The sequence below is a fragment of the Macaca fascicularis genome, chromosome 19 (genome assembly GCF_037993035.2).
Source record: "Macaca fascicularis isolate 582-1 chromosome 19, T2T-MFA8v1.1".
Lineage (NCBI taxonomy): Eukaryota > Metazoa > Chordata > Mammalia > Primates > Cercopithecidae > Macaca > Macaca fascicularis.
Window position 1 is genome coordinate 47,460,174 of NC_088393.1, and position 18,862 is coordinate 47,479,035.

An 18,862-nucleotide genomic window follows, 5' to 3' on the forward strand; every position below is an offset into this window, starting at 1 on the left:
ACACAACAGAATGTATGGCCAGGCGCAGTGACTCCTGCCTGTAATCCCAGCACTTTGGGAGGCCGAGACAGATGGATGACTTGAGGTTGTGCCACTGCACTCCAGCCTGGATAACAGAGCAAGACTCCATCTAAAAAAAAAGACAACAAATTCATTCTCTCAGTTTTGGAGCCAGAAGTCCAAACTCAAGGTGTAGCAGGGACATGCACCTCCAGAAGCTGGAGGGGAGATTCCATTCCTCACCTCTCCCAGTTTCTAGTGGGTCCAGGTGTTGCTGGTTTGTTGTTGTTGTTGTTGTTGATGTGGAGTCTCGCTCTGTTGCCCAGGCTGGAGTGCAGTGGCGTGATCTCGGCTCACTGCAAGCTCCGCCTCCCAGGTTCACGCCATTCTCCTGCCTCAGCCTCCTGAGTAGCTGGGACTACAGGCGCCTGCCACCACGCCCGGCTAATTTTTTGTATTTTTAGTAGAGACAGGGTTTCACTGTGTTAGCCAAGATGGTCTCGATCTCCTGACCTTGTGATCTGCCAGCCTCGGCCTCCCAAAGTGCTGGGATTACAGGTGTGAGCCACTGCGCCCAGCCACATTGCTGGGTTTATGGCCACATCACTCTCATCTCAGCCTCCCTGTTCACATGGCCTTCTGCCTGTTCTATCTCTGAGGACAGTTGTGACTGGATTTAGGGCCCCTCCAGATAGTCCAGGATGATCTCATCTCAAGATCCTAAATCTGATTACAATTGCAAAGATCCTTTTTCCAAATAAGGTCACATGCACGTAAGTTCCGGGGATTATGCTTCTGTGGGACATATCTTTTTTGAGGCCACCATTCAACCCACTACAAAATCCAACTGAAACCCATTGAAGTGGCTCGTGTCTGAAATCCCTGCACTGTGCGAGGCCGAGGTGGGAGGTTCGCCTGAAGCCAGGAGTTCAAGACCAGCCTGGGCAGCATAGGGGGATCCTCATCTGTTTGCTTTTTGTTTTTTGTTTTTATTTTTGAGATGGAGTTTCGTTCTTATTGCTCAGACTGGAGTGCAATGGCACAATCTTGGCTCACTACAACCTCCACCTCCTGGATTCAAGCAATTCTCCTGCCTCAGCCTCCCAAGTAGTTGGGATTACAGGCATGTGACACCATGTCCAGCTAATTTTGTATTTTTAGTAGAGACAGGGTTTCTCCATGTTGGTCAGGCTGGTCTCGAACTCCCAGCCTCAGGTGATCCGCCCACCTTGGCCTCCCAAAGTGCTGGGATTACAGGCGTGAGCCATCGCGCCTGGTGGAGATCCCCATATCTTAAAAAAAATCTGAAGCAGATCACGTTGTCCTTCCCTGCTGGGAACCCACACGTGACCCCGTCCTACTCATCACAGTCCAGGCAGCCCTGCAGGATCTGGCCCTGTCACCTCTGTGACATTTCCTCTCCCTCACCCCCAGCCCACTCCACTGCAGACACACTGGCGTCCTCACTCTTCTCCATCCACACCAGGCACATTCCTCCCTCGGGGCCTTTGTACTGATCATTTTCCCCAAAGATGTCCATCTCACCTCTCCTTGAAGTTTTTCTTCAGGTAACCCCTTCTCAGTGAGGCCTTTTCTGACCTCCTTATTAAATATCACAAACGATTCCACCCCCACCCCTCTTCCCTGATCCTCTATGGCACTTACTGCCTTCTAACATTATATCATTTATTTATTATTTTGTTTATTATACCTCCCTCCTTTTTTTTTTTTTTTTTGAGATGGAGTTTCCTCTGTCGCCCACACTGGAGTGCAGTGGTGCCAACTCACTGCAACCTCCACCTCCCGGGTTCAAGCGATTCGCCCACCTCAGCCTCCCAAGTAGCTGAGATTACAGGCGCCCTCCTACACACCTGGCTAATTTGTGTATTTTTAGTAGAGATGGGATTTCGCCATGTTGGCCAGGCTGGTCTCGAATGCCAGACCTCAGGTGATCCGCCCACGTAGGCCTCCCAAAGTGCTGGCATTACGGGCGTGAGCCACCACACCTGGCCTCTGTTTTTCCCTCGTGTCTATTTTGTTCACAGCTGTATCCCCAGTGCCTAAAACAATACCTGATGCACACAAGACAACCAGTAAATGTGTGTAAAATTAATGAACAGCAAATGCTATTGTTACCATACCCATTTTGCAGATGGAGAAACCAAGAGCACAGAGGCGTTGTCACTTCTCCAAGGTCAAACAGTCACTAATGCTGAAGCTCAGATTCAGTCTCAGGTATCTGGCTCTAGCACTCACTGTATTGTCTCTCATCCAATCTAAATCGCTTCTCCAGTACTGATTTTTATTTGTTTTTTATGACAGGCTCTTACTCTGTCAGCTAGGCTGGAGTGCATTGGTGCAATCACTGCTCACTGCAGCCTCTACCTCCCAGATTCAAGCAATTATTCTGCCACAGCCTTCCAAATAGTAGGAACTACATGTCCACGCCACCATACCAGGCTAATTTTTTTTCATTTGTTGTAGAGATTAGGTCTCACTGTGTTGCCCAGGCTGGTCTCAAACTCCTGGGCTCAAGCAATCCTCCCACCTTGGCCTCCCAAAGTGCTGGGATTACACGTGTAAACCACCGTGCCTGGCCCTCCAATATTAGTTTACTTTTTAATCAAAAGTTAACACAATAAGAAAAAAATACAATTAAAACATACCAAAAGTTAAAATTAAACTAATCATTACAGACTTGTAATCACTGTACAATTTGAAAGCCAAAATATCACTGACAATTTGAACGAAGTCCATCTGTTTTCTTCCTATTTTTATTTCATTTTTGTTTTTCCTTTTTATTTTGTTGTAGAGACTGGGCCTTGCTATGTTACCGAGGCTAGTCTGGAACTCCTGGGCTCAAACGGTCCTCCCACCTCAGCCTCCGAAAGTGCTGAGATTACAGGTGTGAGCCACAGTGCCAGGCCCTTCTCCCTATTTTTGGTTTATTAGTGACCATCCCAGTTCTCCAGCCCTGACGCTGCCAGTCCTGTTACTTCAGATCTCCATGCCCCACCTCGCCTTCGGTTTTGTTTTGATTCATCTTGGCTTCCCTAATTTCACATTGCCTGCTGTTACAACTCCATATTCTTCAATAAAAATATTTTTCACCAAGACCGTCAAAGAAAACTGAAGGCAAGCATTTCCTGCCTCCTCCACCCACAATGCTGTGGTCAACCGCTTCTAAGACTGACGTTATCTTCTGCTTCTCCTGGTGACCTCTGGAGTTTCAAATAACCTTAGTCTGTTGCTGTTTCTTGCTAAATTTTTTTTTTTTTTTTTTTTGAGACAGAGTCTCACTCTGTTGTAACCCAGGCTAGATTGCAGTGGCGCCATCGTGGCTCACTGCAACCTCTGCCTCCCAGGTTCAAACAGTTCTCCTGCCTCAGTCCCGAGTAGCTGAGATCACAAGCACCCGCCACCACGCCCAGCTAATTTTTGTATTTTTGGTAGCGACAGGGTTTCACCATGTTGGCCAGGCTGGTCTTGAACCCCTCACCTCAGGTGATCCACCCACCTCGGCCTCCCAAAGTGCTGGGATTACAGGCGTGAGCCGCCACACCTGACCTGCTAGATCCTTTTTAGGCGTCCCTGTTTGTCTTCCTGCCATGGAAAGGGGGGGATCTCGCATGTTCTACCCTCACCAGTCTGGGATCTGACATTGGTAGGGAGAAGTTTGCAAGTTATCCCTACAAATCTAGGTTGGATCTTGGAGTAAGTGGAGAACCTAGCTGTCTTTGAGTTTTCTTTTTCAAAAAAAGAGTAATGCACGCCCCTGATTTTTTTTTTTTTTTTTTTTTTTTTTTTTTTTTTTTTTTTTTGAGACGGAGTCTGGCTCTGTCGCCCGGGCTAGAGTGCAGTGGCCGGATCTCAGCTCACTGCAAGCTCCGCCCCCCGGGTTTACGCCATTCTCCTGCCTCAGCCTCCCGAGTAGCTAGGACTACAGGCGCCCGCCGCCTCGCCCGGCTAGTTTTTTGTATTTTTTAGTAGAGACGGGGTTTCACCGTGTTCGCCAGGATGGTCTCGATCTCCTGACCTAGTGATCCGCCTGTCTCGGCCTCCCAAAGTGCTGGGATTACAGGCTTGAGCCACCGCGCCCGGCCACGCCCCTGATTTTTTAAAAGGTGATGAAACTGGCGACACCTGTGTGTGCTTTATAATTATTTCTCAACCTACACCGAGATATTTTCTATACTTCTCTGAAAATAGCTTATGTTTCACAATTTTAAAAAAGAAAATAGGCCAGGCACGGTGGCTCACGCCTGTAATCCCAGCACTTTGGGAGGCCCAGGCAGGCGGATCACGAGGTCAGGATTTCCAGACCAGCTTGGCCAACATGGTGGAACCCTGTCTCTACTAGACATACAAAAATTAGCTGGTCACGGTGGCAGACGCCTGTAATCCCAGCTACTCAGGACGCTGAGGTTGGAGAATCACTTGAAACTGGAAGGCGGAGGTTGCGGTGAGCCAAGATTGCGCCACTGCACTCCAGCCTGGGCGAAAGAGCGAAATTCTGTCTCAGAAAAAAGAAAATAGGGGCCAGGTGTGGTGGCTCATGCCTGTAATCTCAGAACTTTGGGAGGCCAAGGTAGGAGGATCACTTGAGTCCAGGAGTCCGGCCTGGGCAATAAGCAAGACCCTGTCTCTACAAAAAAAAAAAATTTTTTTTTAATTAGCTGCAGCCTGGCGCGGTGGCACATGCCTGTAATCCCAGCATTTTGGGAGGCCGAGACGGGCGGATCACGAGGTCAGGAGATGGAGACCATCCTGGCTAACACGGTGAAACCCCGTCTCTACTAAAAAAATTTTTTTTAAATTAGATGGGCATGGTGGTGGGCGCCTGTTGTCCCAGCTACTCGTGGGGGCTGAGGCAGGAGAATGGCATGAACCCGGGAGACGGAGCTTGCAGGGAGCCGAGATGGCGCCACTGCACTCCAGCTTGGGAGAGACAGAGCGAGACTCTGTCTCCAAAAAAAAAAAATTAGCTGGGCATGGTGGTACGTGCCTGTAGTCCCAGCTACTTGGGAGGCTGAGGCAGGAGGATTGCTTGAGCCTGGGAAGTTGAGGCCGCAGTGAGCTATGATCGTGCTGCTGCACTCCAGCCTAGGGAACAGAACTCTGACACTAAAAAAAAAAAAGAAAGAAAGAAAAAAAAGAAAAGAAAATAGGCTTACCATAAAAAGCAATCTTGACATACCCCAAAATCCCACTCCCTTGAAGACAACCACTTCTGCCCTGTTGCTTCTCTTAGTAATACTCCTTTTCTGCAGTTATCTCTTGACTTCCTGCCAAGCTTTGAGGGAAGAGAGTGTCCCTGTCTCATTGAGAGAGGTGCCACCCTGTCTCAATTAGGAGATGAGGGATGAGAGAGGAAAGGGGTCTCCAGTGTGTTTGTCCAGCCGGGGCCTTAAATCCCTCTTGGGAGACATGGGATGGGGTGGATCGGAAAATAAATTTTTTTAAAATCCCTATCAAAATATCAGCTGGCTTTTTTAAAAAAATCAAATACCGAAATCCAAGTAGACTCCAACAGAAAATTCACCATCTCCTCTGCCCCTTTCTTCCCATCTCATGCCGTGAACTGTCTTCTGTTGACTTTATCGCTACATTTCTTCATTCTATTATTCAACCTTGATCTTTCCGTTTCATTGTATAAGCGTTTTATTAATTTCATTTATGTATTTATTTTTGACTAGGTAATGCATGTCCATGGTACACAAATTCACAAGGTTTGTAGACAAGAAAAGATGTGAGGTTCCTTTTGTTCTCTGCCTGTGGCCTCCCTGCCCCACACAGGGACTCTAGGGTGGAATGTAGCAAAACCCATCCACCAGCCATGTACTACCCCTCAACCCAGCCAGTTTGGAGCGGCAGTGTCTGGGGAGCCGAGCCCCCCTTCTCGCTGCGGTGAGCCCGGACTGAGGCGCGCACTGCGCAGACTCCCCGCTGCAGTGGGCGGGGCTCCCGTAGGCCCCGCCCCCTCCTCCTCCCACCCCTGTTCAGCCTGTCCGGGCAGAAGCTGGGGCCCCGCGGAGGTAGCAGCAGACGCCTGAGAGCGAGACCGAGGCCCCTCAGGGGTAGGTGGGGGGAGGCTGGCTGGGGGGATGGGCAGGGGGTGGCAGGGAGGCCCCGATGATCCCCGGCTGAGCTGTGTGGTGTGGGGGTACCTGAGTGAGGGCGGAGGAACCACCTAGAATATACCCCCTGTGTAGTCCCAGGGCTGAGAAAAGCCGAGCACAAAGACCTGGGGCTCTGCTGACCTCATCCAGCGCTGTCTTTCTGGTGGTGGAGGAGAGAGAAGGGGGCTGCTAGAGGGGAGCTGCGTGGGTGCTGATGGGGGCAGGGTGGGCACTGCAGAGTGATGAGCAGGCAGCAGAGCCGTTGGATTTTGAGGGATTTCGAAATCCTGCTGACCAGTAACCAGCTTCCTCTTTTTGGGGTGGTGGGCAGTGTGCCAATGGCCCCCATGATTATGAATGGCCCCAAGACTAATCACCCTTCTGTGATGTCTGTCCCTCGAAAGCGTAGAACACCCCACACAGTGCCCACTTTTCTTCTGCCAGTTTGGAGACCCTGACACACCCACCTTCTCACCTGGGCTCTGCATATCCCCCAGCCTTGAGGGAAGATGAAGCCTAAACTGATGTACCAGGAGGTAGGTGGATTGGGGGACTCAGCAGGGTAGAGCTGGGTGAAGTGGGGGTGGGGGTTCCGAAGAGCCACCTGTCACCCCTGCTGTTGTCCCCATCCCCAGCTGAAGGTGCCTGCAGAGGAGCCCGCCAACGAGCTGCCCATGAATGAGATTGAGGCGTGGAAGGCTGCGGAAAAGGTAGGAGCCCTCCGCCACCCTCGCCCTGTCTCAGGGACAGGCTGGGCTGCCCCCTCGGGCTGGCTGACTACCTCCTCCTCCCCACAGAAAGCCCGCTGGGTCCTGCTGGTCCTCATTCTGGCGGTTGTGGGCTTCGGAGCCCTGATGACTCAGCTGTTTCTATGGGAATACGGCGACTTGCATCTCTTTGGACCCAACCAGCGCCCAGCCCCCTGCTATGACCCTTGCGAGTAAGTGGGGGGTGCTGCAGGTGGTGGGGGGAGGGGCCTGCCAGACCAGGGACACTTAAGCACACACTAAGCATGGCCTGCACTGAGCCCTACCCAGCGCTTGCGACAACTGAGGAGGTTGCAGGCTCCCAAGTGCTCGCCCGCCCCCTCCTCCTCCACACACATAGTTTCTATGGCAGCCACAGCGTCATCTTCTATCCGCCCGTGAAGAGACATAGCATCTTCCACCCACATCTGTGGACACACACACACATACACACACACACATCTAAATACATAATCTTCCTTCCACACCTCTAGACAGACACTCAGAGGATCATGAGTCCAGGCACACATTCAAATACACACAGTTTTAAAAAAAATTTTTAAGAGAAAATAAAAACTCAAATACAGTTTAGCCGGGCTTGGTGGCTCACGCCTGTAATTGTGACACTTTGGGGGGCTGAGGCGGGAGGATTGTTTGAGCCCAGGACTTCCAGACCAGCCTGGGCAACATAGTGAGTCTCCATCTCTACTAAAAGTAAGAAAAGTAGCCAGGCGTACTGGCGCACACCTGTAGTCCCAGCTACTCAAGAGGTTGAGGCGGGAGGATCGCTTGAGCCCAGGAGTTCGAGGCTGCAGTGAGCCGAGATCGCGCCACTGCACTTCTAGCCTGGGGGACAAGGCGAGACTGTCTCTGAAAAAAAAATATAGTCTGTCCAACACACCCATGGACGGACAGCTGAGCACTCACCTCCCAGCCATTGCTCTCCAGCACCCTATGGCTGATAGCATCCCCCACCCCCCAGAGCAGTGCTGGTGGAAAGCATTCCTGAGGGCCTGGACTTCCCCAATGCCTCCACGGGGAACCCTTCCACCAGCCAGGCCTGGCTGGGCCTGCTCGCCGGTGCGCACAGCAGCCTGGACATCGCCTCCTTCTACTGGACCCTCACCAACAATGACACCCACACGCAGGAGCCCTCTGCCCAGCAGGTACCTGCAACCTTGGCCCTGGCCAGCAGCAGGGGCAGGGGGTGGGAGGCAGCGGGGACTGTGGGGGATGAAGGGGTTTCTCCTGCAGCCCAGGAGACAGATGGGCGTGTCTCACACAGCGGATTGGACACAGGTGTTTGCAAGCAGCTGCCTTCACATGGTTCTCTGGACTGGAGGCGTTTGTCACGGTCATCTGTAGGCCTCTGAATGTCAGGGTGTGGGTTTGGTTACAAGGGATTATTAGGCTGGCGGATGTCACTCACCCACAAGCTGCCCTGACCCCGTCAGACAAAGAAATGGAAGAGTGGAGTAATTAACAGCCCAGCATCAAGACAGGGGCCACCTTCCAGCTGTGCGACCCCAGGCAGGTCACCTGTTCTCTCTGGCTTCAGTTTATCTGTAAAATGGGGTCAATTTATAGCACGTGCTTCTTAGGGCTCTTGTGAGGATGAAATGGACTAATCCAAGCAAATTTTAGCACAGTGCCTGGCACAGAGTTAACCTTTGTGTCTTCTGTTACTATATCCTGCTATGGTCTGCAGACAAACTTAAGAACGTAAAACTTCACAATTTGAAAAGGAACAGCCTACATGGATAACCTCTTCCACTGAAAAACCATGAATTTGTTCCTTCTGTTTTCTTCTCCCTACTACCTCTTTTTGTGAGAAGTTGTCTTAAAACTTAACTAAAATTACAAGGCTCCTTAAGAACTGCCTGAGGCCGGGCGCGGTGGCTCAAGCCTGTAATCCCAGCACTTTGGGAGGCCGAGACGGGTGGATCACGAGGTCAGGAGATGGAGACCATCCTGGCGAACACAGTGAAACCTCGCCTCTACTAAAACTACAAAAAACTAGCCGGGCATGGTGGCGGTGCCTGTGGTCCCAGCTCCTCGGGAGGCTGAGGCAGGAGAATGGCAGGAACCCAGGGGGCGGAGCTTGCAGTGAGCCAAGATGGCGCCACTGCCTCCAGCCTGGGCCACAGAGCGAGACTCCGTCTCAAAAAAAAAAAAAAAAAAAAAAGAACTGCCTGAAAAAAAAAATTATGCCAGGTGTGGTGACTCACATCTGTAATCCCAGCACTTTGGGAGGCCTAGACAGGAGGATCACTTGATCCCAAGAATTTGAGACTAGCCTGAGCAACATAGTGAGACTCCTGTCTCTACTGAAAAAAAAAAAAAAAAAAAAAATTAGCAGGGTGTTGTGGTGCGCGCCTGCAGTCTCAGATACTCAGGGGATGGAAGGCGGATGGCTCGAGCCCCGGAGTTGGAGGCTGCAGTGAGCTGTGATCATGCCACTACACTCCAGCCCAGGCAACATAGCAAGACCCTGTCTCAAAAAAAAAGAAAAAGTAATAATAATAATTACAAAAGTTGAAAACCAAAGCCAGGCATAGTGGTACACACCTGTGGTCCCAGCTACTTGGGAGGCTAAAGCAGGAGGATGGCTTGAGCCTAGGAATTGGAGGCTGCAGTGAGCCATGATCGTGCCGCTGCACTCTAGCCTGGGCAACATAGTGAAATCCTGTCTCTAAAAAAAATGTTTTTATGTTAAAAAAAAAAAAAAACCGTATGAGCTCCCACTCCCTACTGGCTCCCTCTGAAGTGGTTTAAAACAGATGTAGGAGGCAGATGGTCTGGGTTCAAATCCTGCTCCATAGCTGGATGTGGTGCACTCCTGAGGTACCAGCTACTTGGGAGACTGAGGCAGGAGGAATGCTTGAGCCCAGGAATTGAAAATCAGCCTGGGCAACGTAGCAAGACCTGTCTCAACAAACAAACAAAAACAAAATCCCACTGCACTACTGAGTTCTCCGTGGAGATTATAATTAAACCAGCCTCACCGGGTTGTGAGAATTCAGTGAGTTCACTGAGAAGGGGCCTAGAACAGGGCCTGGCACACAGTAGGTTCCAGGGCATCCTTGATCGTTGCTGTTGCTGGCACCATCGTGCCTCACCCGATACCTTCCGGGACCCCCTGCCTGAGGCTCGCCCCCACCCTCCTGGGAGATGCCTGGAGGCCCTGCCTTGATGCTGAATTTTGAGAAAGTCCTTGGAGGGGCAGGAGGGGTCAGGAGGCCTTGGAGGGGGATCACAGGGCAACTAATTATTAAAGCAGATAAAGATGTTTAAAACAGATAAGGAAGTCTTTTAATATTTTAATCTGTAAAGTCTTTATACAGGCTAATGTAAAGCCTGTTTACTCCTAATCATGTCTCAAAATAACTCCACTGGGCATTACCTTGTGGGGTTGGAGAGCTGGCTGGTCCAGCCCCTCAGACGCTCTCCCCTCCCTGCAGGGTGAGGAGGTCCTCCGGCAGCTGCAGACCCTGGCACCCAAGGGCGTGAATGTCCGCATCGCTGTGAGCAAGCCCAACGGGCCCCAGCCACAGACAGACCTGCAGGCCCTGCTGCAGAGTGGTGAGCTGGGGCCCAACTGGGGCTGGTCTGGGCCTGGGGGTACCCAACCTGGCCCCTGATCACTGCCCCTGCTGGTCACAGGTGCCCAGGTCCGCATGGTGGACATGCAGAAGCTGACCCATGGCGTCCTGCATACCAAGTTCTGGGTGGTGGACCAGACCCACTTCTACCTGGGCAGTGCCAACATGGACTGGCGTTCACTGACCCAGGTCTGCCTGCACCCTGTCTACCTTCCTTCCAGGCCACTCCCTGCCCCACAGGGCACCCAGCCTCTGACTGCCCCCTCACTCAATCCAGAGTCCTCTCCACCCATTCTCTGCAATGGCTTCCTTCTTGCCTACCAGGCCTCCCTAATTCAAGCTATGCACGGTGGCTCACACCTGTAATCCTAACACTTTGAGAGGCCAAGGTGGGAGGATCGCTTGAGCCCAGGAGTTGGAGACCAGCCTGGGCAACATAGTGAGACCCCTTATCTACCAAAAAAAAAAATTAGCCAGGTGTGGTGGCACACACCTGTGGTCCCGGCTACTTGGGAGGCTGAGGTGGGAGGATCACTTGAGCCCAGGAGTTTGAGGCTACAGTGGGTTGTATTCATGCCACCACACTCCAGCCTGAGTGACACAGTGAGACCCTGTTAAAAAACGAAGAATCCCCAAATGGAGCCCTCTGCTGCCCTGTCCCTGCTCCTGGAAGCCTGGGGCTCCCTCTGATCCCCAGTTGCAGCTACCAGCCCCTCTACAGGGCATTCAAGGACCTGTGCACCATTTGATCTTCATTGTACATCTCTGTGTGCCTGCTCTTAAGTCCAGCCCTGTCCCGGGTAATGTTGGGAACATGGTGGTAACAGGTGGACCTCATGGAACTCCCAGTCCAATGCAGACTGGCCTGTCACCTGACAGTGACAGCCCAGAGGGGTCAGGACCAGGGTTGGGGAGACACAGGCAGAGGGTCAGGGCCAGGATGGAGGGAACAGAGGGTTGAAAAGCTCAGAGACCCCAACCTGGGGTATTGGAGGGTTTCCCAAAGGAGGTATAACTAATCTGATCCCTGAAGGATAGGGAGGAATTAGCCCAAGATAGGGAACAGAAAACAGCTTGGGGAATGAGGTGAAGACACACATTAACTCATGAATTCATTTCCTCAACAGATAGCTCCCCTAACTTTTAATCTCAGCAATTATGCAGGGAGATGCTGCAGATACAGCTGTGACTGAGACATCCCTGGTACCTGTCCTCACAGCCCAGTGGGAAGACCAGTTTGTCACCAGAGAGAATGAGGAAGGAATCCCAAGGGACTAGGAGAGCCTGACACAGGCTGGGTAGTCACGGGAGGCTTCCTGAAGGAGGAAATGTGTCAGGCTAGTTCTGCGAATGAGTAGAAGCTAGCTCAGTGGAGGGTAGAAGCAACAGCAGATTGCAAATGTTCAGGAAACCTGGAGCTTTGGAATAACTCATTTTCTTCAAAACTTAAGTTGGTAATCATGCTAGGACTTTAGCTATTGGAGCTGGGGTGGAGGGGTACTGAGGGACAGGAGGATAGCCAGAGGCCAGACTGGGGAGTGTCCCTGTCATCTGTGGGCACCAGGCCGCCGTCCCTGAGCTCAGCACTGCCCTCCTACAGGTCAAGGAGCTGGGCGTGGTCATGTACAACTGCAGCTGCCTGGCTCGAGACCTGACCAAGATCTTTGAGGCCTACTGGTTCCTGGGCCAGGCAGGCAGCTCCATCCCATCAACTTGGCCCCGGTTCTATGACACCCGCTATAACCAAGAGACACCAATGGAGATCTGCCTCAATGGAACCCCTGCTCTGGCCTACCTGGCGGTGAGTCTGGGATAAGTGAGGCCTGTCATGTCCCAGCCCCATGCTGTCACTCACAGCCTCCATCCGTCCCTGTCTGGTGATGATAGGGAGGGCGTATCCTGACCATCAGTTCTCACCCCAGCTCATTCTGCTTGCTCAGGGGCCTAGAGTAGTTCCTAACATCCCTCGGCCTCTATTTCAGTTAGAAAATGGGTAACCTGTTAGTGCTGCTGGGAGAGGTACCCTGCGTTCATGCACAGCAAACCTTTGGTGCTCTGTGTCATCCAGTATAGCCACAGGTGGCTCTTTCAGTTTAAGTTCATTAAATGCAATTAATAATTTAGGTCAGGTGGGGTGGCTTATGCCTGTAACCCCAATACTTTGGGAGGTTGAGGTGACAGGATCACTTGAGGCCAGGAGTTTGAGACCAGCCTGGGCAACATAGCAAGACTCCATCTTCACAAAAAAAAAAAAAAAAAAAAATAGCTGGGTTGGGTGGTACATGCATGTAGTCCCAGCTACTCGGGAGGCTGAGGCAGGGGGATCACTTGAGCCCAGGAAATTGAAGCTGCAGTAAGCCATGATCACACCACTGTACTCCAGCCTGGGTGACAGCCTATTTCAAAAAAAAAATTTTTTTTCAAGGCATGGTTTCTCATCCCTGTGATCCCAGCACTTTGGGAGGCCAAGGCCAAGATGGGAGGATCACTTAAGGCCAGGAGTTCAACATAGGGGACATCATTTCTATTTTTTTTTTTTTTGGTCTTATTATTTATTGCTCTAGACAGGATACCAAAGAACTAGGGAGACACCATTTCTACAAAAACATAATATTAATAAAAATTAGCCGGGTGTGGTTGCATGCGCCTGTAGTACCTGGGGAGGCTAAGACAGGAGGATCACTTGAGCCCTGGAGTTCGAGGCTGCAGTGAGCTGATGGTAACACTGCACTCCAGCCTGGGCAAGAGGCTGCTGCTCTGTCTCTAAAAAAAGACAAAATTCAGTTCCGCATGCAGTAGCCACATTTCATATGCTCAGTAGCACCTGTAGCAAGTGGCCACCATATTGGACATTTCCATCACTGCGACACACTCTATTGGACGACACTAGCTCTCGCCCATGGCAGATACTGATCACTCTGGACAAGGCACTGATGTTTCTAGCTCTTAGATAGTTTCACTAGTTGAGGCAGGCAACCCAGGTCTCCCTAGGTCCCCCTGAGCAAGTCACCTGTCCAAGTCGAATCATCGTGGAAGGCATGACCCTAAGGTGTGGATACGGAAGCATGACTCATTGGGGTCTTTCACTACGGGGGCCTCCCACAGGGGATCACGGCTCTTCTCATTACCACTTCCCCATTTAGAGCCTCAGTTTCCTTCTCTGTTGAGCATTAAGGGAGATGGGGGACCAGGTGTGGTGGCTCACGCCTGTAATCCTAACACTTTGGGAGTCTGGGATGGATGGATCACTTGAGTTCAGGGGTTGGAGACCAGCCTGGGAGACGTGGTAAAACCCCATCTCTACCAAAAATACAAAAATTAGCCAGGAGGGGTGGCGGGCACCTGTAATCCCAGGTACTTGGGAGGCTGAGGCAGGAGAATCACTTGAACCCAGGAGGTGGAGGTTGCAATGAGATGAGATCATGCCACTGCACTCCAGCCTGGGAGACAGAGCAAGACTCCATCTCAAAAAAAAAAAAAAAAGACTTGAGCAGAGGTCCTCAAACCTGAACATGCCCCAGAATCAGCTGGGGGCTTGTTAAAACCCAGATTCCTGGGCCCCATCCCAGCACTCTGATTCAGTAGGCCATGTGCAGTGAGGCCCAAGAATTTGCATTTCTAATAAGTTCCCAGGTGATGCGGTTGCCGCTGGATCAGGGACTGGGTTCAAATCCTGGCTCCATTTATCCGCTGTGTGACCTTAAGTAAGTCACTTACCCTCTCTGAGCTTCAGTTTCCTCACCTGTGAAATGGATGTGGTGATTGACCCTCCTCTTCATGGAGGCTGAGGATTCGCTGAGCTCCACAGTGCCTGACTTGTGGTGAGCTGTCCGTACGTGAGATCCACTGTGACGATGCCCCTGGCAGGGCATGTGTCTTGACTGTCCCCTCGCCCTCAGAGTGCGCCCCCACCCCTGTGTCCAAGTGGCCGCACTCCAGACCTGAAGGCTCTACTCAACGTGGTGGACAATGCGCGGAGTTTCATCTACATCGCAGTCATGAACTACCTGCCCACTCTGGAGTTCTCCCACCCTCACAGGTACTGCCGGGCGTGGGGATAGGGAGCCACTGCAGGTGGCCAGGAGACAGGAGAGGGAATCATGGAGACCAGAAAGCTGGTGGGAGCTCCAGGCAAGGGGACAGATGGAAGAGAAGCCACAGGGAGGGACAGTCGCCAGGAGGTGACTGGGAAGAAGGTATCTAGGTACTTGAGACAGGAGAGATTACGGAGGAGACAGGGATGAGGTTTCAGGATGAGGTTTGAGGAAACAGAGAAAAGGATGAGAGGGCTGCGCCCGGTGGCTCACGCCTGTAATCCCAACACTTTGAGGGGCCGAGGTGGGTGGATCACTTGAGGTCAGGAGTTCAAGACCAGCCTGGCTAACATGGTGAAATCCCATCTCTCCTAAAAATACAAAAATTAGCCGGGCATGGTGGCATGTGCTTGTAATCCCAGCTACTTGGGAGGCTGAGGCAGGAGAATTGCTTGAACCTGGGAGGTGGAGGTTGCAGTGAGTTGAGATCGCACCACTGCTCTCTAGCCAGGATGACAGAGCGAGACTCTGTCTCAAAAAAAAAAACAACAAAAAAGAGAATGCTCAGAATGTTGGGGTTGAGGGCAGGAAGCCTGAGGCAGGGGTGCAGGATGTAAGATTTGGGGAGGTAGGAGGCATGCGCTGGAAACAGGATGAGGGGTTGGGGAATGGGGGCTAAAAGTATTTGGGTTTAGAGTAGCAAGCTTGGGGATTTGTGATTCTGGGATAAGAAGGATAACACCCGTACCCACTGCAATGTCCAGGTGGATGATGGCGCTTGTGGGGCTCAAAGAAGGTATTCTAGGGGCAGTAGATAAGACAATGGGTCCAAGGCATGGTGGCTTATGCCTGTAATCCCAACACTTTGGGAGGCCGAGGTGGGAGGACCACTAGGAGTTTGAAACCAGCCTAGGCAACATAATGAGACCTCGTCTCTACAGAAAAATGTGAAGATTAGCCCAGTGCGGTGGCACTCACCTGCAGTCCCAGCTACTCAGGAGACTGAGACAGGAGGATCATTTGAGCCCAGGAGTTGGAGGCTGCACTGAGCTATGATCGTGCCACTGCACTCCAGTCTGGGTGATAGAGCAAGAACCTGTCTCAAAAAGAAAAAAAGAGGATGGACCGGGTGCAGTGACTCAGGCCTGTAATCCCAGCACTTTGGGAGGCCAAGGCGAGCAGATCACCTGAGGTCGGGAGTTCGAGACCAGCCTGACAAACATGGAGAAACCCCGTCTCTACTGAAAATACAAAATTAGCTGGGCGTGGTAGCGCATGCCTGTAATCCTAGCTACCCGGGAGGCTGAGGCAGGAGAATCACTTGAACCCGGGAGGCAGAGGTTGCAGTGAGCTGAGATCGTGCCATTGCACTCCAGCCTGGGCAACAAGAGCGAAATTCCATCTCAAAAAAAAAAGAAAGAAAAAAAGAGGATGACAAGACTGGGTTTTGGAGAGCAGGAACGGGAGCCACAGCCAAAAGAGGAAATATTCCGTAGGATTTATGGAGGCAGGAACAGGGTCTGGGAGCCAGCGATGAGGAAGTCCTCTGAATAGCTAACGCTGGGCCCAGGCTTGGTTCCCCAAAGCTGAGGGCAGAGCCTGTGGAGACAGCCACCCTCTGCATCCTGCCCCACCTCCTACACACTCGTCCCCAGGTTCTGGCCTGCCATTGACGATGGGCTGCGACGGGCCGCCTATGAGCGTGGCGTCAAGGTGCGCCTGCTCGTCAGCTGCTGGGGACACTCGGAGCCATCCATGCGGGCCTTCCTGCTCTCCCTGGCTGCCCTGCGTGACAACCATACCCACTCTGACATCCAGGTGGTAAGCACCACCCCTCAGCCCCTGTGCGGGGCAGTCCTGGGGACACAGCCCTCATGGGGCTCATCTGTCAACTGACAAGGACAGCCCAGAGTAAGCCCTGTCACGGTGGGGAAACCACGGGTCAGGGCCAGGGTGGTGGGGGCACAGGGAGAGGGGCCGGGGCTGGGATGAGGGGGCACAGGCAGAGGGGCTGGGGCTGGGATGGGGGTACACAGAGAGAGGTGTTGGGACCGGGACTGGGGACGTGGGCAGGTAGAGGGGTCGGGGCTGGGATTTGGGGGCACAGGCAGAGGGGTCAGGGCTGGGATGGGGAGGCACAGGCAGAAGAGTTGGGGCCAGGGTGGGGGGCACAGAGAGAGGTGATAGGGCCAGAGTGGGAGGTACAGGCAGAGGGGTCGGGGCCAGGATGGAGGAGGCCCAGGCAGAAGGGTGAGGGCTGGAGTTGGGGGCACAGGTAGAGGGGTCAGGGCTGGGGTGGCCAGAGAAGGGTTTGGGACCAGGACTGGGGGAGTGGGCAGGTAGAGGGGTCAGGGCTGGGGTCGGGGGCACAGGCAGAGGGGTCAGGGCTGGGATCGGGGGGCACAAGCAGAGGGGTCAGGGCTGGGATAGAGGAGGCCCAGGCAGAGGGGTCAGGGCTGGGATGGAGGAGGCCCAGGCAGAGGGGTCAGGGCTGGGATGGAGGAGGCCCAGGCAGAGGGGTCAGGGCTGGGATGGAGGAGGCCCAGGCAGAGGGGTCAGGGCCCGGGGGGGTGCACAGGCAGAGGGGTCAGGGCCAGGGTGGGGACACCCAGAGGAAGCCCCTGCCCTAGTGAGAAGGGCCAAGGAAGATGTTCTGGCAATGGGGGCATCTGAGACAAGACCTCAGGAATGAACAGGAGCCATTCTGTAGGGAACAGTGTTTTGCAAATGAGACCACCGGGGCCTCCCTTTCAGGTTTCATTCTCAGAGCGCCCCTCCACCTGGCCCTGTTCTGGCCCCCAGGGATTCTGTGGGAAGCAGTGGAGTCCCACAGATCTGGCTCCATGCCCCGCTCCCTGATCCCGGGGCTCCTCCGACTCCCAGTGCCTCTCACACTCCTTCCCATCCGTCCCTCCCACTCAGAAACTCTTTGTGGTCCCCGCGGATGAGGCCCAGGCTCGAATCCCGTATGCCCGTGTCAACCACAACAAGTACATGGTGACTGAACGCGCCACCTACATCGGTGAGTGTCCTGAGCACCACAGGGCACTGAACAAGAGGGGGTTCAGACACCCGGGGCAGCCCCCTGAGGGCTCCCTTACGCTCCACCCATTCCTCTCTAGGAACCTCCAACTGGTCGGGCAACTACTTCACGGAGACGGCGGGCACCTCGCTGCTGGTGATGCAGAACGGGAGGGGCAGTCTACGGAGCCAGCTGGAGGCCATTTTCCTGAGGGACTGGGACTCCCCTTACAGCCATGACCTTGATGCCTCAGCCGACAGCGTGGGCAATGCCTGCCGCCTGCTCTGAGGCCCGGTCCAGCGGACAGGCCGAGGCCTGCTAGGCCCCCACAGACCCAGATGCTCTGGGTCACGGTCCCTGTCCCCGTGCCCCCGCTTCTGTCTGCCCCATTGTGGCTCCTCAGGCTCTCTCCCCTGCTCTCCCACCTCTACCTCTGCCCCCACCGGTCTGACGCTGTGGCCCCAGGACCCAGCAGAGCTGGGGGAGGGATCAGCCCCCAAAGAAGTGGGGGTGCATGCTGGGCCCGGCCCCCTGGCCCACCCCCACTTTCCAGGGCAAAAAGGGCCCAGGGTGATAAGTAAATAACTTGTCTGTACAGCCTGTGCCTGACTGAGTGGTGTGAGATGGGGTGCAGGGGTAGGGGACAGCTAGCATGGGCCTCAGGTGGGGACATCTTTGTGCTGAGCCCTCGATATGTCACTGGCATGTACTGAGCCCTCAGTGTGTGACTAGCGTGGGTTAGCATGTACTGAGACCTCAGCATGTGCTGGCACGGGTTGTCGTGTGCTGAACCCTTAACATGTAGCGTACATGGGCTGACCTGTGCTGAGCATGCAGTGTGCCACCCTGTGGCCTGGCATGGACTTCACACTCATGTAGCCAGCACGGGGTATGTGCTGTACAGAAGCATGTTCCCAGATTGATCAGCAGGGACCAAACCATTGCTACATCCCAAGGGTGAACAAGCATGGCTGAGCACCGGAGCGTGCACCAAGTGTGAATTTAGGCCTGCCAAGTGGATTTCCACCCAGCATGTCCCAAATGCGGATGAGTGCATGCCAACCCCATAAACATGTAGGAAGGACAGGTCAACAGATAAGGAGACCCCAGCGTCTGGCAAACTTGATTAACACATACTGAACACATGCATGTTCCGAGGGTGGATTCCCAGTGTGCCAAGTACATAGCATATTTAGGACATGGGTTAGTCAACCAAGCACAGCTTTTCCCTCGTAGTGTGACAGCAGCCCAGGCTCCAGCCTAAGCCAGTGGTCAACTGGGCCCAGCATCGCAGAGCGAGTCACTGGGTGCCAGCCTGGAGCCCCCATTCCCCCCAGGG

The 18,862-nt window shown here is 53.3% G+C and overlaps 1 protein-coding gene across 50 annotated transcripts in view; it reads left to right on the forward strand.

Annotated features, from left to right (window-relative positions):
* The window catches only part of PLD3 (phospholipase D family member 3), a 31,640-nt gene extending 13,522 nt beyond the window's left edge, over positions 1 to 18,118 (forward strand). For 4 of the 50 annotated variants that reach the window (XM_074023535.1, XM_074023533.1, XM_074023529.1 and 1 more), the window contains 12 exons: positions 5,697 to 6,077; positions 6,564 to 6,655; positions 6,755 to 6,829; positions 6,917 to 7,059; positions 7,848 to 8,031; positions 10,327 to 10,447; positions 10,529 to 10,656; positions 12,068 to 12,268; positions 14,367 to 14,506; positions 16,157 to 16,322; positions 17,424 to 17,523; positions 17,624 to 18,118. In XM_074023535.1, the coding sequence (XP_073879636.1) occupies positions 6,629 to 6,655; positions 6,755 to 6,829; positions 6,917 to 7,059; positions 7,848 to 8,031; positions 10,327 to 10,447; positions 10,529 to 10,656; positions 12,068 to 12,268; positions 14,367 to 14,506; positions 16,157 to 16,322; positions 17,424 to 17,523; positions 17,624 to 17,811 (1,473 nt within the window). In that variant the 5' untranslated portion in view covers positions 5,697 to 6,077; positions 6,564 to 6,628 and the 3' untranslated portion in view covers positions 17,812 to 18,118. Of the gene's footprint in view, positions 1 to 2,152; positions 2,236 to 5,696; positions 6,078 to 6,523; positions 6,656 to 6,754; positions 6,830 to 6,916; positions 7,060 to 7,847; positions 8,032 to 10,326; positions 10,448 to 10,528; positions 10,657 to 12,067; positions 12,269 to 14,366; positions 14,507 to 16,156; positions 16,323 to 17,423; positions 17,524 to 17,623 lie in introns of all 50 variants that reach the window. The other 46 variants (XM_074023547.1, XM_074023546.1, XM_065534380.1 and 43 more) reach the window with 21 other exon arrangements.
* Positions 18,119 to 18,862: the final 744 nt, after the last annotated feature.